The sequence below is a fragment of the Lissotriton helveticus genome, chromosome 4_1 (assembly GCF_964261635.1).
Source record: "Lissotriton helveticus chromosome 4_1, aLisHel1.1, whole genome shotgun sequence".
NCBI classification, from domain to species: Eukaryota; Metazoa; Chordata; class Amphibia; order Caudata; family Salamandridae; genus Lissotriton; species Lissotriton helveticus.
In genome coordinates, this window is record NC_136063.1 from 1109406227 (window position 1) to 1109430105 (window position 23879).

The 23879-nt window shown below is 44.4% G+C and overlaps 1 protein-coding gene across 1 annotated transcript in view; it reads right to left on the reverse strand.

The window, feature by feature from the left end:
- Positions 1 to 17855: 17855 nt before the first annotated feature.
- LOC144828114 (dynein axonemal heavy chain 5-like) overlaps positions 17856 to 23879 on the reverse strand; it is a 1079012-nt gene continuing 1072988 nt past the window's right edge. The window contains exon 76 of the mRNA XM_078686235.1: positions 17856 to 18366. Coding sequence (XP_078542361.1) covers positions 18148 to 18366 — 219 coding nt within the window. The 3' untranslated portion in view covers positions 17856 to 18147. The remainder of the gene's footprint in view (positions 18367 to 23879) is intronic.

Consider the following 23879-nt stretch of genomic DNA (forward strand, 5'->3'; position numbering starts at 1 on the left):
CGTGCCTTCGTAGAAGTGCACAGCACTGCTCACACAGCGTGAAACATTTTCTATATAAAAAAACGGGAATATGAACCTAACCTACGAATCGCACACGCTCGTGCGTGTCTGTTTCCTTCCGTACTAAACCATTGGCCTTTGCGTGCGACCTATTCTAAAAGACTGCACGCAATTGGCCAGAGACGGGCGCATTTTTCCATCCATGACCTATTGGTATCTATTACGCGCTTGCTGCGCGTCATAGACTCCAATAACACGAGGTTTCAATTATTGTGCCCAGACACGGGCGTGATGACTAAAACCACGTGTATAACTGCGCACCACTTGTTTTCTATAACCGGATGCAAAACATTACTACTCTACTAATTGTTCATAAATCAAAGCCCATTAAACAAGTTGGAAAAGTACAAATGGTTGTATTTTTAATGGGGGAGGGAAGGTGTGTGAAAGAGCGATGTTATTCTACTCCACATTAAGATAGTGGCAATTACCAATCATAACATCTTTCTTTTACTATCTCTTAGATGTGGAGCTTCAGGGTTCACTATGTCCCGGCACGTGGTGGAAGACAGACCGGTGACAGAAACGTGAGCTGCGAATATTCTTTTCCGAGTCACGCTCTCACTCTCTCTCTCTTCCTCTCTCCTTTGATGAACCAATGACGCATAATCTTATCTTCCTTTTTATCTAACAGGTTGTGTTTCACGAATTGGCGTCCCCCCCAACACCTCCAAATCTCAATGTTTGAGGAATTTGCGATGATGCGTGGCCATCCTACCCACGCCTGAGAAGGTTGCTTCGACATGTGGTAGACCCTCTTTGAAACACATGGAGGCACAAGGTGAGCAGAGAAGCTTCTTTCCGAAGCAACGAGAAGTCTCGTCTGGGCGGGGAGAGTGGATAGTGTACAGCAACTTCAGTGCGTAGGAATGTACAATCACCTCCGGGCAATGAGAGTGGATAGGTTGCAACAGTCTGGGTGCGCAGGAACGGGCACTCACCTCCGGACACTGGGAGTGGATGGGGTGCAGCAGTCTGAGTGCGCAGTAAAGAGAATTCACCGCTACGAACTGGGAGTGCATGGGGTATAGCACCCTGGGAGGAAAAGAGCACACAGACACCTCCTTGCAGTGGGAGTTTATCTAATACAATACTATGGGTGTGCAAAGGCGTAACATAGAAATATATGTGTGCAGTTGTATGTACTCTGCAATTACTAATTCTATACTATCTTTCAGATCACTAAACCTGAGTGTGCCGGCACGTGGTTAGACACACACCAGACGCAAAAAGGTGAGCTGCGAAGATTTTCTCCAGTATCAACACTACCTCTCCTGCTCCATCTATTACTTTCTCTCTCACACACTGTCAATGTCTTTCTTTCTCCCTCTTCCTCTCTCTCACACTGTTTCTCTTTCTCTTTTCAAGTTTAGAACGCTGCTGTCCACACTGCAGATAAATAAATCAAGGCTGAATTTTACACTGTCTGCAGTATAGATCCAAAGCAGAATTCAAGTTGTGAGCTCTGCTAAAAACTGTTTGCAGAGGGTAAGCAGAGCGGCCTAGATACACAATGCCTCCAATTAAACGCGCTGCAAACAAACAATATTGTCCTGCATAATGACGTGATCTCTAACCTCATTCTGTCTCATCTCTAACTCATTGTTAAGACCTGCTGGACCATACTGTAGATTTGAGCCAGCAGGCACTTCCCTACAGACACCTCTTCAGCGTGGGCCTACGAGAGGGGTGGGATGTATCAAGCACAATGCACGCGTGCGAATAAGCAATATTGCCAAGTGTTATGTTAATAGGTGATCTTTGACTTCATTCAGTCACATCTCTGTCTCATTTTGAATACCATCTATACAATAAGATAGGCCTAAGCCTACGAGCAGTGCTGCCTTACAGACTCCTCTTGAGGGTGGTTCTGCGGGAGAGGTGGGGTACACTACCCTGAATGTGCATGTGGGAAAAAGCGGTCTTACCTTCCGTAATGATGTAATCTCTTACCCGATTCAATCACATCGATGTAATTTTAAGGACCTACTGGACCGTACTATAGACATCAGCCAGCAACAACCGCTGCTCTACGGACACGAGATGTTAGCTTTTAGGACACTTTACTTACTTCCCTACTGAGTGTACATGCACACAGGCTCCCGCCAATGCATTACACGCGAACATTAAGCTTCTAGTATACGCTGTATTGCTATGTATATTATCATTAACATGATATATTATCATTTAATCTTCTGTTTTCTCGTGCATTCCAACTCCTCTTTGAACCACGATTATCACTAACGATTAATCGTACTTCAAAAACGAATGGTGCACTCAACTCCTATTTTCTACCAAGTATAAAATAAACATTCATTTACCTGCACATGTTTCCACCATTAAATGAATTCTCTCTTTACAGAGATAAATTAATTGGCTGAGAGGGGCTGAGCAGGAACTCTCACCTGCAATGATGCCCTGAGCATTCTAACACCTTTCATGGCAGTATCAAGACACCGTCCATTGTGGAGACCTGCTCGTGGGACACACCAGTGGTAGCAGATGAACTGCGCAGCCTCAGTGTGTAAGACCTACAATTGAGCACATTGAGGGGTAGGGACTGGGGTGCAGCACTCTGGGTGAACAGGTGCATACAGGGGATTTTCCAGTAAGTAATAATGTAGGAGTATATTATCAAACAACGGCGATCTCTGGCTTCGTGTATTTAATTTTAAGGACTTCTTAAACCAAACTCTATCTCACAGATCCCTGCGTCCTAGACAAACGAATGACGAACAGTAAACACAAAAGACTAAGTGCAATAAGCCGACGCTCTATCTCCTCTTGCCTTTCTACTTTTAACTCACCCTCCCCTTCTCACTTCCACTCACTACCCTCCCTTCCATTTTCACTATGATCCTTTAATTCAAACTAGCTTTTTTTACCTCTTCGACATACCACACATACTTATATTTCATTTTTGTTTTGCAGGTTACCTAGGCTGCTTCCACTGGAGTCCATCTCATGTTTTGTTTATAATATTGTTCTATTAAAGTTACGTTTCTGTTTATTTATTTTTGTTTTAATAAGAGATAATAAAAAAATAACTGCGTGTATACGTCTTCTTCTTCTGACAACATTTGACTAGCAGCACAGAGGTTTCAGAGACTGCCGAGGCACACCCTGCATATTAAAATAAAAATCCTGAGTATGACAATTCCCGGACTTAAGTTGCCTCGAACAATTAGTAAATAATTGTCGGGAAGGTGCCCATCTCCTAGACTACAAAACGTCTCTGTACCCTTCCGCACCCATTTCACATGTGACTTTAACACAATACTTGAGGGCATATTTACAAAGAAGCGGTTAAAATTATACCCCTTAATTTGTAAAAGAATAACTGATGGGGCTCAAAGTTTTACTAAGAAAAGAATTATGTTTATAACTAGAAGTGTAATACCGGGGCTAACTCTTTACCAGCTCTTTACCAGAGGCTAAAGCTGCAATTAACGGTTCCTATGGAAAATTTTTAAAAGTCAGGCACACTTGCTGTTTGCATTAGCAACATTGTGTACTGAACTTGTGACCTGTGTGCTCAATTAAGTGTTCCATGAACTGTTACTATGTTAACAGGCAGTAAGCAGTTTGGGGGTAGGGTTCAAACTTGTTGGCTGTACGGAACCCATCATATTTACCCAAAGTACTCTGCATGAAAGAAGAGAAAGCAAACAGAGATGACAGAACACTGTGTACATCAGAAACAAAAGAAGTACACAGCTCTTTGAATTAACCTCAAAAGAGGGCGCGAGCAATAGCCACTGGCGTTACAAAACCCAATGTACAATTTGCCTACTCTGTACTCAACAATGCGCAATTCTTTATTGATCCCAATCACACACTGCTGCTTCATGTTTCACAGTGTGCACTTCACTAAATACTTTGTGGCTACTTAAATGGAACACAGGATTGTCGACATTCCAAAACTTTGGGGCATATTTACAAGGACGGCATTGAAATTATTGCTGATTTAGTGGCAGCAAACTGCTGCTAAAACGGCGACAATGGGCTTGCTAATATGCGTGATAGAATTCCAATAGAAGCCCAGATTAGATGGGCAGGACATCTAACCTGGGCTTCTATTGCAATTCTACAATGCATATTACCAAGCCCATTATCTGCGTTTTAGCGGCAGTTTCCTGCCGCTAAAACAGCAATAATTTTAACGAGGTTTTTGCTAATATGTCCTTTACTTTGGATTTTGAAAGAGAGAATAGGGAAACCTGCTCACTCTTTCAAAATGCAAAGCAGATTGCTTTTCCCCACAGGGAGCTGATTAGCAGGTCCCCATGTGGAAAAGTAATGGCGGCTTCACAAGGACGCGGGGAGCTGGCTAGGACCATAGAGACATTGGGGCTCCACCCACGACCCCAAACCTTGCATATACACCTAAACAGTAAACAGGGCGATATAATTTTCACCACATTTTTGCCTTTTTAAAAAAAATACGACAAAATAGCCCTTGTTAATATGCCCTCAAGTTTGCTATGACAAAGCGGGAACCTCGATTCCCGCCCCTGCCATATCAAACAGCAGTGTCCATGGCGTACGCACCCCGAGACACAACAGGAGTGGGGAGTGGTGTTCCCCAGGGTCCTCCACTGCTCCAGAATGGGGGCCACGCGGCCCCTTTCCCACAATAAAAAGAACCCCAGAGGGTGGTGATCACTGGGGCTTAGAGGGACCTTTGAGCCTTCCGACCTATTTTTTTTAAAGCCCCGGAGAGTAGCGGTCCCCAGGGCTGGAGAGGGCCTTCAAACCCCCCCACCCATATATTTTACTTGGGGAGTACCTTTGAGCCCCCCACCCGTTTATTTTATAGCACCGAGGGATGGCAGTCCCCGGACTACGGGGTCCCTCTGGACCCCCATCAAATTTAATATTTTAGATCCCGGGATTTGGCCCCCCCAGGTAGCTAATTTTTAAACAAGCACAGGAGCCGGCCCTTAGTTTTTATTTTTTTTATGGCGGAGCCATGCACCCAGCGCACATTTCTCTGTTTTTTCAACAACAAAAAAAATACTTTTTTGGGGGCCCTAGGGGTCTTTCTGGGACCCCCTAAGCCGGTCTAGAGGGTCAAAATATTTCTAACCTGCCCCCTTTATACATTTTGAACACTTATTCCACTGATTTCTAGACCCTCGCTTCTACAGAGGCACAAAATGGCTGCCAACACTTCCTGGTTTTGAATGTTGACAACCACTTGACAGCCAATTGGCATTCAGCATATGATCGAGACAGTGCGCTTAGGGTGCGCTCAGGATGCGCGGATGTGATTTTATAAGGAACTACTGAACAGATCTACACCATTTAACCCGTTCCGTGCTCATGGCGGAACCCCTCCGTCACGAGCCACGGGCGTGCTGTGCTAATGATGGAGTGGTTCCGTCACGCCGCGGCCGCTCCGCCCACGCTGCATCAATTCCGCGCCTGCGCGGCTGAAATGATGAGCGGGCGGGTCCGTGACAGAATCACTCCATCATGAGCACAGTGCGCCCGTGGCTCGTGACGGAGTGGTTCCGTCACGAGCATGGCGGCGCCGTGCGACCCCCCCCCAGCACCGCGGCAGAATTACCGCCGCGATCAAGGGGTTAAGCAAAAGGCACGAGTCTGAACAAATGACTACTTCTTTGCCAAATTTGGTGTAATTCCGTTCAGCAGTTCGGGCTGTAGCCGCGATGAACGGTTCCTATGGAAAATTGCACGGGGAAAACATGTTTTGGGCCCCCCTTTTTTCTCAGCCCCCACTTCACGAATCACCCCGAGACTTTCAAGATAAGAGCGGACCGGAGCGCCCCATTAGTTTTGAAAATTTCGCGAAGATTCGTCAACCGGCGCCAAAGTTATTCCAAATAGAATGTTGTGGATTTCCTATGGAAAATAGGTCCTAACTATAACTACGTACTGGCGACCGCCAGTAGGTAATGTATATATGTATATAAAAGCTGGGAAATAATAGCACTTGAAAACTATGTGGAGGTAAAACGGATACCAAGAGGTTTACGTATATTTACCATGCCAACACATCCTGATACAAAACAGGAATTGATACTAGAATGGATAGAAAACAACACCATTTGCTCACTTAACATGATGAGAATTCTAATTAAACACGCAAAAATAGACCTTGATGAACTAACAACAAAGATTAAAGAGGCTGAGGACAAATTACAAAGTGAAACTAATCAGGATGAACTGACTAAACTGAGACAAGAAATGGAGAAAAGGCTGGACTCATATGAAAAAGAGGTAGAGGAAAGAAAAGAACGAAAGTTCAAACGGGATGAACAGGATTATTTGTGTGGCAGAATTTTGACATTTGCACGACGATATGACAATTTAAAGAAGAACTACCCAGCATACAAAGTACCATCAAGTGCAAGTGAATCAGACGTAAGTGAAGATGGAACCACACGTCAGACATCCCAGACAAAAAACTTGTCTGTTTTAGAAGAAGTAACGCTAGTGAATCTGGAAAAGAATATTTCACGTGGCGGAGGAAGGGGAAGAAGACCATTCCAGAGAAGAGGCCGGGGAAGAGCAGTACCAACACAACAACCGCCCGCACCAGCACCAGAAAAACCCGCAGATCCAAACGCAAGAAGGCAATATCCCCTTCGCAACCGGAAGTAGTGAACCTAATTGTCAATCTGTCAAATCACCAACTTTCTGATAATGAAACAAAAGTGCTGAACAAAGGTTTATCATTCTGCCCTGAATCCCACTTTGATTATACTCAAACCAAAATTGACCTCTACAAATTTGTCCGAAAATTAAAATTAGCAAAAATACATGCGAACAAATCTCCTATTCTAAATGGTGAAAACCCAGACGAGAGCAGTCAGGAAGCAGAAAGAATAACCACAATAGAACAACTATCTGATATCAGAGAAACCTTTGTAAGGATGTTCGATCAAGAGAATCAAGAAATTTCAGATACCCAAATGTTAGAGCGAATGGAAATAAGAACAAATGAGAGACCTGAAACGGGGCTAAGAAGGAAGTCCCGATTTTATCCTGTTCTGTCACCAGGAAACAAAATAGATCTATTTTCGGATGCTGTTAATGAGGAGCTGGATAAATTACAAAAGACAAGAAGTAACAACAGGGAAAACTTAACAACCGAGGAAAGGAAAGCACTAAAGTCACTCATGGACAATGACTTAATTACTATTAAACCCGCTGATAAAGGGGGCAACCTAGTAATAATGGATACCAGCGACTATAAGAAAGAAGCCATGAGACAACTAAATCAACAACAAAACTATTCGAAACTCTCCAACAATCCTAGCGCCAAGATGTTAAAGGAACTAAAAGAGCATCTGGATGAGTGGCATCAAAAAGGATTATTAAATGATGATGAGAAAAAATTTCTGAACATAGACTTTCCAACAATGCCTTGTATATATTTTCTGCCGAAAATACATAAAACATTAATAGACCCTCCCGGCAGACCAATCGTGTCCTCTTGCAGCTCCATCTATGAAAACCTATCAAGGTATGTGGACACATTTCTGGCACCGATCGCTCAAAGCATGCCTTCCTACATCAAGGACACTGGACAATTTCTAAGAATAATTCAGGATATAAGTTGGAATGAACAATATCTATTAGCAACAATAGATGTTGTTTCTCTCTATACTTCAATCAGACATGATGTAGTGATGGAAGCATGCCAGTATTTCTTGAAACAGAGAAGCATCTCAACCTTAGAGCATACCAACATGCTCTTGAAAATGATCAAGATCTGCTTATCAAATAATGTTTTCATATTCAACCAAGAGCTCTACAAACAAGAGTGTGGGACTGCCATGGGCATTTCATTTTCTCCCAACTATGCCAATATCACCATGGGCTGGTGGGAGAAAACCATTGCTTGGAACACAGTCAATCAATCAGATCTGGATCGGATCATATTGTGGGTCCGGTACATAGATGATTTGTTTATAATTTGGCATGGATCGGACTCTGATTTTCGCAATTACTTTTCTAAACTGAATCAAAACACAGTGGGTTTACAATTCACGTGCACAACGAGCACCAAGAAAATTGCGTTTTTGGACACTGAAATTTATATTTCAGATGGCAAATTAGAGTCCACTTTGTTCCGCAAGAAGACAGCAACCAACAGCGTGCTACATGGCACAAGCTTTCACCCACAAGCACTTATTAAGAGCATCCCATATGGGGAATATATCAGACTGAAAAGAAATTGCTCTGTACCGGATGATGCAGAAACAAAAATCAATGAAAGTAAGATGAGATTTAAATCACGAGGATATCACGATCGAGTCCTACAAAACTGTAAAAAGAAGGTTGATCAAAAAACAAGAACAGAACTACTGGTGGAAAAAACGAAGAAAGCAGTGGAAAACGACCCGCCGAGATTTGTAACCACATACAATAAGGAAAGTGGAATGATCGCCAACAAAATGAAGAAATATTGGCATCTTATATCTGGGGATCCAGATATAGGAGAGCTAGTAGGAAAACAACCACAAATAACATACAAAAAAAATAGATCTCTTCAGGATTGTTTGGTGAAAAGCCACTTTCAAGCTAAGATGCAAACTGACTGGTTGACAAACCAACGAAAAGGATTCAAGCCTTGCTCTAGTTGTAAGGCCTGCAAGATTGGCATGAGTAAGAAATCGGTTGAAGAACCCAATGGCAAGATGATGCAGATTGACCAACAGATCACATGCACATCCAAAAATGTTGTGTATGTGATCGAGTGCAAATGTGGCAGCAAATACATAGGCAGCACGACCTGCATGTTGAAGAAACGAATGTTGGAACATATCAGAGCAGTGAAAAATAAAAATATGCTCTATGCAACAGCAAAACATATCAACACTTGCCAGAACGGTGACTGGAAAACCATGAGATTTTACGGACTCAAAATGCTCACGAAAACGGAAAGAGGCGGTGACACAGTCAGGAAACTGAGACAGATGGAGTCCCGGCTAATCATCCGTTTTCGAACCAAAATGCCAAGAGGTATGAACTTTGGGGAAGACCTTCACATACACTTGGAGTGACTGTTACGAGAGACCAGCTGAGTATATCTGAACTCAACAGGGTACTATACCCAACTACTATTGAAAACTGACTGGGAACCAATCCCTCATTAACTGTTTAAATTGCCCATATGAATTGAATATGAAGCATTTGACACCTAAGAAAGTTTAATGTGAAAAACACCAGTCTTTCTTTTTGTTAATTAACTTTTTGGAAATATATGAAACTACGTATCCCATAATGCCTCATAATGGCTAAAATGGGCTATTATAAATATGAAAAGAGTTGAAGGACTTACTGACCGTGAACAAAGCCTGTTGAGGCTGAAACGCGTTGGTGGGGTGAAGCTTCAATAAAGTAGCTTTGAAAAATCCTGGATGTGCTGCTCCATTTGTTTAAAAATATATATATATGTATATATATTTCACCATAATGCCCTGAAGCATTGGAAGGTCACTAGACGGGGTGCGACTCGCGGATCGAGGTTTCCGTGCCTGGGACCAGCGGGTGGACCGGAGGATTGTACTGCCCACCAGGAGTCTCTTTGCTGCCCTCAGTTTGTTGTGGGAATTTCGGCGGGTGCGGCGGCCAGGGACTGCGAGTACCAGCATTCCCTGACATTGCCAACAGCTGGTACTCTTCCCCAGCCGGCCCCGCCTCCTTGACCTATTCATTGAGGACCTGTTTCGGTCCCGCGGGACAAAGCGCGGGGCTAAGCCCGGTCAAAGGGCGGGCCCTCTGTGTCCCTCCGTGGACCGAGGGGGACAGGACAGGCCCCTTCCTTTCGACCCCACTGAGAGAGGAGGTAGAGTGTATCTACTTATTATTTAACTATTTCTGTAGGTCAGCTATTCCCACCCTAAACATGCCATGCAAGGGGGGAACAAGCTTAGCTATGCAGAGGGGCCCAGGTCAAGGGGTACCAAAGCATCACACGATTAGCACATGCCCATTGCTTACTGTCCTCGAGACAGACAACAATTCTCCTCGTTACTCTCCAATTAGTACGCAATCTCCCCCACTAACTTCCCCAGGAGTGCAAAACCTGTCCCTGTGGGATGAACTAAACAGTCTATGCCATACTAAATACGTCACAGTGGAATCACCCTCTCTTGCTAAAAGCACCAGCACTGCAAGTACTAAAGGCAGTATACGGGAATCTCCCTTTTTACTTAAGAAAGACAACACCCAAGTCTCAGTCCTCCCTCGGCCATTACCCATTAAAAGAAAGCATGATGAGGACAATGTCGAAGGGAATCAATCTAAACTCCATAAACCATCCGTAAGCCCCACATCACCTGCCAATAATCTCCCTATTATCATGGAGACTGCAGACAAACTGGATGATTCAATACTCTACCCCAGTTGTCTCCCGCGATATTTAAAGGCGGGCTTACAACGCCCCGTGACATTTGCTGATCTGCTCATTTTGTTTCACCCCTGAGGCGGAAGCCGGGGGTTCTCTGCGCGCTCTGGTGCTCCTTTTTATTGAATACAGCATGACGGTATCGTTATTGATTTAAAAATAACGTTCTTAACCACTGTGTAAATATTTTTAAAAGTTCTTTTTTAAACTCCAGTTTACACCTTGGTGCGAGATCGACGTCGCCCGAGGTTCACAGTATCACTGCCTGGGACAGCGTCGCTGCTAACACGCGCTGACCAGTCCTTCCAGCCACTTTAGTCGCCATATTCATTAGGGGAAGGCTGGCGGTCTAGTGGATCGTCCCTCCCACCCTCCTCCCTCTCACCAAAATATGGATAAAAACGTCAGACCACCTCGCCCGCGCAGCGGGCGCGCCGGCGGCGGGCCGAAGGCGCGCTAAAGGCAAGCCCGTCTGCGCCCGTCCGCGCCGGGACCGGGCCTAGGGCCACAACCTATGGCCAAATTAACAACGCCCGGCACATTGTTTACTCACGTACTTTTCTGCTTGACTTACGACCACCTCTGTTACCTGACTGTGTTCTACACGACTTGACATTATCCCCCAAGATGGAGGTGTTGCCCTGTGCACACTGCAACAAAGAGATAATAAATAACAAGGTCAAACAGCCAGCCACTACATATGTTACAGATACTGATATACCCATAGCCATGGCCCTTATTAATGCTTGCTCCCTCTGTAAACACAGACAAGAAGTAGCAGAACTCATAACCGACTACAAGTTAACCCTATTATTCATAACTGAAACATGGACAGATAATGCTTCTGACCCGGATTTAGTGGTTGCTACACCCAATGGTTATAAAATCTATAGACAGGACAGAACAGGGGGGAAAAGAGGAGGAGGATTAGCAATCATAGCCAGAGAAAGGTTTGGTATTACTATTTCACCTATTCCAGAAACATCATGCGAAGCCTTACAGTTTAGAGTTAAGCTCAGTGCCCTATGTAATATCAAAGGGATACTCCTTTATCGACCCCCAGGAGGCAGGGCAGATTTTCTATCGGGCCTAAGCACTATACTGGAATCACTGGCCATTGAGGACTCCTGTACGGTCCTGGGTGACCTGAACTTCCATCTGGAAGACAAGAGCCAGAGCGACACTCTTGCCTTGCTTGCGGACATGGATATATTGGGGCTTAGACAACTGGTGGCCTTACCCACACATGTCGCAGGACACACATTAGATGGTATATTCTCTAATGTTAAGGGCCTTCAGGTCACCGATATTTTGCCTATGACTTGGACTGATCACTATGCCATCTTCATTAGCATGAGAGTCCCAGCTATGGAGTATACAAAATGTAAAACTCATCCCCATATCCCCTTTAAAGCCTGGAAGAATATTAATCAGTTAAAGCTGACAGATCAGGTCGACAGTACGCGACCAGTTATTTCACCCGATCCAAACATGGCAATATCACAGTTTCACGACTGGGTTGGCCATGCAACCAGTCTTCTGGTTCCCACAAAGTCTATATCTAAAAACCGAGCCAGGCCTACAGCATTGTGGTACACAGAAGAACTAAAAAAGCAAAAACAACATAGTAGGAACTATGAAAGGCAGTGGAGAAAAACATATGACGCGGCCAGTAGAAAGCGATACAAAGACTCACTCGCCGTTTATAAAGGAATGATAGCAACAGCTAAAAAGTCTTTTTACTCTGCCCAGATTGAGCAAGCTCAACATTCCAGTAAAAAACTATATGAAATAACTAAAATATTGTCAGGCAACCTTCCCGACCTCATTCCACCCCCATCTCAAACTATGTGCGATGAGCTTGCTAGTTTCTTTTTCTCCAAAGTAGATGATATTTATCAGACTTTTACGTCTAAGTCCATCATACCTAACTTCACACTCTCTAACAAACATACAACCCTTTTTGATAGTTTCACTCCTTTAACCGATAATCAAGTAAAGACCATCGTTACCTCAATTAACACAGGATCTGCATTAGATCCCTGCCCTTTATCTGTGCTTCTTCCCATTGTGGATGTCTTAATACCAATAATTACTCATGTATCCAACTCCATCCTAAGTTCAGGAACCTATCCCACTGTTTTAAAAAAGACACCGCTGAAACACCTTTTAAAGAAACCTGGCCTCGAAAAAAGCGAGCTGAAGAATTACAGGCCCATAGCCAGTCTCCCCTTCATAGCAAAAGTGGTCGAAAAGGCTATGAATTCACAACTGTCTGAGTACATCGAGAATCACAGACTGCTTGATGACACACAGTTCGGATTCGGAAAATATCATGGGACCGAAACCGCCTTAATTAAGGCGGCAGACGATGTGCGAGCAATTCGAGACCAGGGTGGGACAGCACTCCTGGTATTGCTGGATTTGTCCGCGGCCTTCGACACGGTCGATCATAAGATCTTGATCGACCGTGTCGGTAAAATGGGCATTGGACAAACGGCAATAAAATTGCTCGCCTCATTCCTCAAGGATAGAACCCAGGCTGTCGCCTTGGGGGCATACCAATCTGCTCAGCTGTCTCTGCCGTGTGGAGTTCCTCAAGGCTCATCCCTAAGTCCGACACTATTTAATATCTATGTGTCGGACCTTGCCAGTGTCATCAAAAGCCATGGGATGAGCCTAACTTCATATGCAGATGACACGCAACTGGTATTAGCCATTAAAGGCGATGGTCTGGAGGCGGCCCAACGCTTTCAAGATGGAATGCTGGCCATAGAAGAGTGGATGGCGGTAAACAGCCTAAAACTCAACTCGGAAAAAACCGAGGTGGTCATTTTTGGACCACTCCAACCACCTTGGTCCTCAGTCTGGTGGCCATCTACTCTTGGAGCACCCCCGACACCAGTGGCTAAGGTTAGAAATCTAGGAGTCACTTTTGATGATGGTCTCATTTTCATGGACCATGCGAATAAAGTAGCATCAACAGCCCACTATAAGCTACGCATGATCAAGAAAATAAGTCAGTTTCTACCAGCAGCTGCCATTAAAACTCTGGTTAGCTCTCTGGTCCTTTCGGCACTTGATTATTGTAATGGTTTATTTCTAAACACTCAAGTCAGGGTCCTAAAAAAGCTGCAGTCGATACAAAACGCTGCAGCACGTCTACTCTCGGGACTTCCAAAATTCGCGGCCATATCAGGAACAATAAAAGAACTACATTGGTTGACAATCCAGAATAGGATTACATTTAAATCCTTATGTTTAGTCTATAAGTCCTTAAACAATACAGGTCCCCTATTTTTAAAGGACCAGCTGGTTCGATACCTCCCCCCTAGACAGCTCCGGTCCTCCAATCTCAACCAACTAATGGTCCTTCGGTCCAAAACAGTTTCTTGGGGTGACCGTCGTTTTTTGACAGCGGCACCTAAACTATGGAACACCTTGCCGCAAGATATTAGACTAAGCCCGTCACTCTTGCAGTTTCGCAAGAAACTAAAGACCTGGTTGTTTAACCAATAGTTGTTTCTCTAAAGTTACTTTGGACATCGCAAGCCGTACTGAACAACAATCATGCAAATCTCAGCGCCAAGACGCCCTCGGGTATAAGTTGCGCTTTATAAATGCCAAACATAAACATAAACATAAACATATTGATCCAGATTGAGCAACTTGTTAAAACCATCATTTCCCCACTAGTAGAAAAAATTAATTCCATAGGGGAAAGGCTCTCAGGTCTAGAAAATAAAATCACGGCCATTCTGACACCTAACAACAACTCAGTAACATCGAATCGTTCCCAGCCATTTACTACCTTGGAAACAGCCAAGTCAACTTCCAATCACAAAAACGCTCAAGCCACATTACAACCACCCAGAATCCCAGACCCAACCGCTTCCAAAGCCCCCTTCAAACCTGCTTCATCAAGGCCCCCAGGGGTTAAAACAGCACGCAAACCACCATACATACACCTTCCCCCAGAAGCCGCGCCATATGTGTCCGTCCTTTCAGGAGTACCTGCACTCGCGATGGGAAAAGCTGAAAGTCAGCAGGACTTATTGAACAAGGTTATATTCTGGTTGGGGAAAAACAGACCCCTATCACCGGATCAGGATGGCGGAATCCTGAGTGTAAGAAGGGTGGGCTGGCTGGGCTCACTACCAAAAAACATTCCCGGGGACCTGGTACTGGTCAAATTCAGGAACCGGAACATCGTCCCATACTTAAGATCCCGCCCGCCCCAAGAAGGAGATGGCCCAATACGCACTTGGGATCTACTTGACTTTTATCCATGCACGCCAAATATCCCCCTGTTAAGACCAACAGTAGAGCACCACCATCTACCTGGAGGGGGGGTTCATGTATCTAGTGGTACTAGTTTCTCCGTTCCGAGTAGATTTGAATCATTGTACAATTATTGCAACTCCTGAGCGTTCCCACCCAAAGGGACAATTTTATGTATTTTTACAGTTGACAGGGATAAACCGCATGAATAACATGTCACACTATGGAACTTTGAGGCTGGGGTTCATAATTCAATTGTATTCACAGCTGATTTTCTCTTAAATGTAATGCTATATTTGTGTACATTATGTATTGATTTTCTGATGATGTTGCTTTTATGATTTTTTAATCTTGCAAAAATCGAATAAAGCTTTACTACTACACTAGACGGAGCTTCATACCATCCGGTTATTTTCACCTTGAACCGCTCACATTAACCTCCCCATCAAAATTCTGCCATGTTGCTGACGCGTTTCAAGGCATGTCTGCCTCTTCTTCATGGGCTCACTCAAAATACCACACTGACATGCCTTGAAACGCGTTGGCAACATGGCAGAATTTTAATGGGGAGGTTGATGTGAACTGTTCATGGTGAAAATAACCGGATGGTATGAAGCGACGTCGAGTGACCTTCCAATGCTTCAGGGCATTTTGGTGAAACATTTTTATATAGTTATATATATTTAATACAATCGCCCAAAAGCTTGAAGAAATTTGCCTAAAGCTGCAGTCAGTACAGCAGCTGTCAGTTAATTAACCAGCATGGCATTTGAGGGCCCACTGGTGGGCGTAAAATATTGCTCTTAACAAAAGAAGACACAGAACTTACTAAAGTTAATAATTCTCTCCTATCTGGACTCGATGTCCCAACATGCACCGTACTATACGTAAGTACTGCGCATGACCCACTGGAGGTCTCTGAATGTATTTAAAGATGTTGATTGGAGCCATCTGTGTCACAGTTTGATCTGCCCATGAAGAAGAGGCTACGGCCTTGAAACGCGTCGGCACAAGAACATTTACCTCAAGTGAAGATGCTGGTTTCCTGTCATTAAAGCCGCTTTGGTCAAAACTGCTGTGAGTGCGTCTTCAAGCTTTCGGGCGATTGTATTATATATACTGCGGAACAGTTTTACAGCCCTGGGGCCCACTGGAGGGCTGTCACTGTTCCATAAAACTCTTTTAGAAGCACACAACCACTGGAGGTTTTAATCAGGCATAAATATTACTGCAAGTCCCGGCGTGCATTGCAATTGAGAAAAAAAAAAACGGCACACCGGAGGCTTATAAAAATGAATGAAGCACGCAGGAGAACTGTAGAAGCCGCTAGACTGATGTGCTTTCAAAAGCACCTCTGAAGAAAGTGCCTGAATGCACTGAAACACGTCAGGCGAATGGAGAAGAAAACGGAGCTGTAACCCTGTTCCTTGGAGAATAAAAGTTGCACTTACCAACTGGAGGAGTGCGTCTTTCTGCAGGGGCATCTTCTGTAGATATATACATATATATATATATATTCACTGAAAAAACCATAGGTTATAGACCATATATAGTTAGGAATTTGCATTTACAAAACCTTGACCTTGAAAATTCACTGAAAAAACCATAGGTTAGAGACCATATATAGTTAGATGGACATTTTATTGACATAAAACCAATGAAATTCCATATATAGTTAGTTGCACTAACTATATATCGCGCACCCGCAATCGACTGCTGATCATGTCATATATTACATCATTCATGACATGGTCAGTGACATCACTGATGACATCACTGATGACATCTCAAATGGCATCACTGATGACATCTCAAATGACATTTTCAGGGGCTGCTCAGAAACGAAATGTGCCATTTTCCTGAAAATTTCAGCCAATTCCGTCCACAAACGCCAAAGTTATTAGACATAGAATTTTCAGAAATCCCATAGAGAAAAAATCCTAACTATATATACCTACTGGCTATCGCCAGTAGGTAATATATATATATATATATATATATAATATATATATATATATATATATATATATATATATATATATATATATATATATATATATATATATATATATATATATATATATATATATCTAGGAGGGAAAGAGAGTCAGAGAGAAAATGTCCATACATTTGCATCACATTAAAAAGCAATTACGCAGCAGTCATTTTCAATAGAATACAATATTTATTCAACACAATGCTCCATTTACAAACACTTTATGTTGTTCAGTGTCAAGTCGTATGCTTACTATGACATGATGTATTCTACTTTGTATGAGTGTCACCTTTTTAAAATACTTGATTAGACATAACTGAATATATAAAAGTATAGTATCAACCTTTAGCACCACTATAAAGTCAGCTATACACATTGGTGCTTAAACATGTCCATTGGCTTTGCCACTAGGTTAAATTAATCCATTTCCCCATTTACTATTCTTAAATAACTTGTTTTTGCAAAACTATTAAATCCACAGCCAAAAGTGATTCGAACGTGGATCCTAGCAGGAGGCATAGCATGACCGTTAGACATTTAAGAAAACAACAACATGCGTAAACCCTTGACACATTTGGGTTGGTTAGTGTCTTGCAAGAGAAAGTCCTGAAATTGTGTCACGTAGAGTTTATTCTCAACTTACATTTAGTGGTATAGACAGTGGCAGCTCCTCAACGTGTTTATACTTTTATTTGTTCCTGCTGCATCAGCTTTGCAAACGGAGGGGCTGCTCTGATGACAGAGGAGCAGGAGGAAGAGTGGTGGCACACTGTAAGTGCGCATGACTTTTTGTCCAGCCATCTCGGGCTGGCCAAACTCGCATGCACATTTTGCATGTTCTCCATCAGCCTGTAATACACAGCATGGGTAAAAAACATGCCCAGGCTCCTACTGTTTTTTCCAAGCACCAAACCATGGTGCTCAAACCAATCACAATGCTGCATTACAGTGTTGTGCTTGGCTTAGGGGAGCCTGGGTGCTTCCAGTTCGCTCCCGATGCGTCGGAGAGTGGAAGAGAGACACAGCGACAAGGTACATTTTTTTTCTCTTTTATTTAGAAATCCCTTACCTCCCACCTGGACCCCACCCAGCCCGTACTGGCCCCTCTCCCCCAACCACCCTTCCCCGATCCGTGCCAGCAGCCACTGGGTACAGATTCCTAAAAACAAATGCACGTTGGTCCGTCCAATATCCAAGTGGCAGAGCGTAAAATGGAATTGATATATAATATTGACGAGGAATGTTATCTTAAGATGGTCCCACTGAATATTTACAAGTTATTCGGACTATAGTTGTATCCTTGTGTTGTTTTCGTTTCATGTTGAGTCTAAGCGTCTCTGTGCAAAATACAATAATAGAATATATTGCAGATATCCAAAGGCCCAAGCGGTATAGCCGCATGCTTCGGATCTCCGATTCCCCTTCTCTACTTTGAGTCACAGAGCAGGGCGACGCCCCTTAGAGTCCAGTGTTCTGGGGGTTGCACAGTTTTCAAGAACAGAGTGAAAATGAAGGTGAGGTCTGTCCGTCTTGGTTTTTTGTACACAGGGCAGGCATACAAGCTGAATTGTTGCTTTTTAGGGTCCGCAGAAGCTGTTGTGCTGATTGCATAGACGTGCACGACGGGAAGATTAGTGAACAACACCTGAAATTCACAAGAATAAGAATTAAGATCAATATAAACCGATTAATAAGAGTGACATTTTTAAAGCAGGTTAGGAGTTACTCTCTTCAGATCGATGGTACAGCATGCACACAAATGAACCTATACCATTTCTGAATTTTTATTTACCCAATAAACATGCCGCTTGGGCTTTACATTAAAGCACTCGTGACCAATCCGTCGCTTGAGTCACTTAAATTGCAATAAATGTTTTGCACTTTTAGTTCAAGGAATCTTGTTTCTTTGACAGTTATGGCAAGAAGGCAGAACAATTTTGCTGAAGAAATAAAGAATCTCTACATGATGGTATTTGCTTTCCTTCAAGCCATTTCTAAAGGGATTCAATTTTTGTTTTATTCATTAGCATTTGTAACTGTCTCAAGTACGGAAATTGATAATACGAAGGAGGTATACTATATAGTTACTCACTAAGGGGACAGCAGGGCACTACTAATCAGTAGAAAAATTGCACTTCACCTTGGAACCAGATCAAAATAATCACCTTTGGAGTCAGACAACATACGCCCCCTCTCGTGTTCGTGTCCATAAATACCCTTCCAAAAAGTAAACTCATATGCCACCAAAATTGAAATATGACCTCACAGGCTTTAATTAAATCGTATTATATTAATAAAAGAGTTTATACTACTAATTTTCTAAACAGTACAATACACATGAAAACAATTCATGTAAAGTGCAATATCCAAACCCCTACCCTAGATGTATGAAAACAACAAGACTATTTAAAATAGCAAGATAAATCGCACAAATCCTAACAGGAAGACCCTCTTGAACAGTCGTTAAGCTGTTGCATAGTCTGGTCCGATACTAAACATCAAGTTTTGTCCTGGTGAGTACAGAAATCAGTTCATCTCAGTGACTTCCCGTGGTCGGATCCAGTTCAAACCCAGCGTCGATGCGTTTAAGGTACACAGCTCCTTCTCCTGGTAGAGACATGTAAGACATAATTTGGAAACCCGGACAATGGCTTCCATGGAGCAGACTTTAGCACTTTACCAGGCATGAGACTTCATTGGGATCATCTTAATAGGGGACCAGATAATCTAAACTTGGGAACACATCTGGAGTTTCTGGTTTCGGGGAGATGTCTGCATTCGCAGAAGGTGGGAATATAGCAGGAATTGCAGGTGTTTTGCAACACGAATCCTAGTATATAAAGCTCACAGACCCAGCTCCAGTTTGGGGAAATAAATATGAATGTCCCATGGTAGCTTAAAGAGTGCAACATTGTAAAGAATGTTATATAGTGAATAAATATGCTGCAAAATCAAGTTTTTAAGCTGTGGCCCAGTCTGGGTTTAATAATCAGGTTTTTTTTACCTTCCGTTGAGGTAACCCAACTAGACGGGGAATACATTGCTCTCTACACATATGGAGTCATATAAAGGCCACATGTACATTTGGTGGTAAAGGTGCGTGGCAATAATTCAGTTTCTGTGAGGCAGGATTTAACTTGGTCGTGAAGATGAGGAACAGCAGGTGGTATGGCACAGGAGTAAATATGATCAGTAAATCGAGAACGTTGCATTTGTACTGGTTTGTTAGGGTCTAAATGACCTTCCTGTGATGTTTGGTTGCAGACGTGTCAACCCAATAGTGGCATCATGTGTCACATGAAATTGGCACTTCTCACACAGTAACCCTCTGAAGAGCCGATATCACAAGGTAAAAAGATGAGCTGAAAAACTCTACATAGAGTAGGTTTCAACCTTGCTTTGAGTGGTTCGGCACCTTTATAAAACTCCTTTTCAGAGTGTGTATCCTTGCCAGGACACAGGAGACGACGTCTTACGCCTTTATTTTAATACTGTAGGGGAAGTAGAAGAAGAGAGGCTACTCAATCCACCAGATACAGTGAGCAGTGGATCTGCCCCTTAATCATTTTTTGAACAGTAAGCAGTGGTCGAAGTGGGCGGCATCAGCAGGGCATGGCATGCCCCTCCTTCTTTAATTATAAAGATTCCGTTCCCCTACTTTTTTTTAATGCGTCCCAGGACGGCAGAAATCACCAAATCCTAAAGATAAGGCTTGGAGGTCCTGTCCGTTCGGGGACAGGGGATGGCAGAGAAGGAAAAAGAATCTGTCTTTTCCTTCTTGCCAAGACAAGGACAGTGTCCACTTCTGCTTTGCCACTGACAGCTGCCCCCTCCCTCTTTCTTCCTCCTATTCCCTCTCTTTCCATCTAGCTCCTATTTACTGAAAACTGTGACTTCAAGAAACGGTTCTCACCCTCTTTCCTCCTTTCGTTTATTTGTTCCACTGTGAAATGGATCCAAAAATAAAAAACTCTCTTCCTGGAAGAACAAGTTACTTACCTTCGGTAATGATATATCAGATAGAGACATAGATTAGTTATAGATTCTTTACCCTATGAATTACCCCCAGGTGTCAGACTGGATGCGGAGAATTTTTCATCAGCAGTACCCTTGCGTGTCGAAAGGTGGTGTCGATCAGTTCCGCGTTCATCGTTGGCGTCAGTGTCGCCGCGATGATGTTGCGGTAGCTACTTAGACGCCACCCTTGTGCGCAGACATCAGTTCGTTTACATGACATTCCAAGCCAGAAGCGCAGAGCCATGCAAGACACTGACCACTGGTGCACAAAACTAGGGCCCTGAAAGGGACTCCCTGACCCTAGAAGTCAGTTCGCAGAACCGGGAGGATGGGTGGGGCGGTAAGGAATCTATACCTAATCTATGTCTCTTACAGATATATTGTTTACTGAAGGTAAGTAACTTGTTCACCTGAAAGAGACAATTATTTATAAATTCCTTACCTTGTGATTAGATACCCCAGCAATACCAACCCCGCAGGTGGGTCGGTGAACCAGGTTCACACCAAAAAGTCCTGGAGAACAGAAGGGCCAAAGAAGCTGTCTCTCCAGACTTGGCTGTCCAGGCAGAAGTGTTTTTTGACCATGTGCAGAGATGCCCACGTAGCTGCATGACAGATATCATTGAAGGGGACTCCCTGTCCCAAAGCAGTGGTAGCTGCCGTCGCCCTTGTGGAATGGGCGCGTAATCCCACTGGAGGTTCCTTCTTTGCCACAGAGGAGCAAGCTTTGATGTGGAGGCAGAAAGAAGGTGCGCAAGGTGATGGTTTGACCAATGTGGAAAGAAGTAACCACTTTGGGAAGAAAGGAAGGTCTGGTTCTGAGGACAACCGTGTCTGTATGAACAGCCAGAAAGGGACGCTTTGAAGAAAGAGCTTGGAGCTCACTCACTCTGCAAGCAGAGGTGATGGCAACCAGAAAGGCAGTCTTTAAAGTAAGAAATCAGAGAGGGCAGTTAGGAAGCATCTCAAAGAGAGCGCACATAAGGTAAGTAAGAACCAAGTTCAAGTCCCATGGAGGCATTACGAAGGGAACAGGAGGAAAAAGATGAGTAATGCCCTCAAGGAGGCGATTTACAACAGGGGTCTTGAAAAGTGAAGGCTGATCAGGCAGCCTAAGAAAGGCTTAAATGTTTGAGAGGTAGCCCTTCAAAGTGCCCAGAGCAGAGCCCTGCTGGGCCAAAAAAAGGAAGAACAAGAGAACCTCAGAAAAGGAGGCAGAAAGGGGATCCACAGCCTTTGCTGCGTACCATGCCACAAATGTGTTCCATCTGCAGGCATATACCGTCTTAGTGGAGGGACGCCTGGCTGCCAAGATAACTTCACAGACTTCAGGAGGCAGGTCGAAGGCTGTCAATTGTCGCTGCTCAATCTCTGCACAAGGAGATGGAGACTGGACAGGTTCGGGTGGAGGACTGTCCCCCGCTGCTACGACAGAAGAGCCTCCCGAAGAGGCAGTCGGATCGGAGGATCGATGGCCATGTGTAACAGCTCGGGATACCAGTCTCTTTGTGCCCAGTCCGGAGCCACAAGGATGATTGATCTTCTTCAGCACTCTGGGCCGAAGTAGTGTAGGTGGAAAGGCGTGTTGAAGACAGCAACTCCAATCGTGATGAAAAGCTTTGCCTACCGAGTGCCGCCTTGGAAATTCCAACATGCAGAATTGCTGACATTGCACGTTCTCTTTGGTGGCGAATAGATCTAGCCAAGGCATTACCCACTGCTGTAAGAGACCTTGCACCACCACCGAGTGAAGACACCATTCGTGATCCATCATGCACCTGCAGCTGAGTTTGTCCACCCTGGCGTTCAGTGAACCTGCAGGTGTTGAACCACCAGGGATATGCCCTGATGTTCCAGCCATGTCCAGAGATGGAGAGCCTCTTGACATAGGGTCCACGACACCACCCCACCTTGTTTGTTGCAGTACCAGATGGCTGTGGTGTTGTCCATGAACATATGCACCACTCTTCCCTGGACACAGGGAAGGAATGCTTTCAGTGCAAGATGGATCGCCCGACGCTCCAGAAGGTTGATGTGGAGCCCAGACTCCACAGGAGAACAGATGCCTTTGATTCCCGCCTCTCCCATGTGGCCACCCCACCCTAGAAGTGATGCATCGGTCACCACTGCATACCCCGGTTGGGGAAGGGAGAGGGATCTGCCGTTGACCCAATCCTGGTTCGTTAGCCATCACTGCAATTGACGTGCAGTGCCCTCCGAGATCTGAATGCAATCGACCAGCTTCCCCCAATGCTGTGCCCACTAGAACTTCAGGTCCCACTGCAGAGCCTGCATATGCCACCTTGCATGATCCACCAGCAGGATGCAGGAGGCCATGAGGACAGCCGCCTCAGGGTCATTCTGACCGAAACCCAGGATAGAGGCTGAAAGATCGGAATCATAGCCCGAATGTCCCGGACTCGCTGCTCGGGAGGATAAACTCGAAACTGCTTTGTGTCCAGAACCGCTCTGATGAAGAGGAGCTTCTGAGAGGGAGTCAGGTGTGACTTCAGCACGTTCATAGGGAATCCAGCAAGTGCAGGAGGTCCTCCGTAGTCTGGAGGTGTGAGACGACTGCCTGGGGCGAGTCAGCCTCCAACAGCCAGTTGTTGAGCTAGGGGAAGACCGGAACCCCTGATCAGCGCAGATGAGCTGCAACCACCGCCATCATTTTCGTGAACACCCGAGGTGCGCTGGTAAGGCCAAAGGGGAGCAGGGTAAACTGGAAGTGCTTGTGGCCTACCATGAACCGCAGGTAACGCCGGTGGGCTGGTAGGACGGGGATGTGAAAGTAAGCATCCTGCAAGTCCAACGCTACCATCCAGTCTCCAGGGTCGAGGGCAGACAAGACCTGAGCTAGCGTCAACATTTTGAACTTCTACTTCCGGAGTAAGCGGTTGATATTCCTGAGATCCAAGAAGGCCCTTGTCCTTCTTGGGCACCAGAAAGTAGTGGGAATAGCAACCACGACCTACTTCTGGGGCAGGAACTCACTCAATGGCTCCCTTGGCCAAGAGAGCTGAAACTTCCTGTTGGAGAAGGGCCAGATGATCCTCTGACATGCAATGGTGCTGAGGTGTCATAGATGGAGGGATAGTTTCGAAGGGGAGGGAGTAGCCCCTTCGGACTATCTGTAAAACC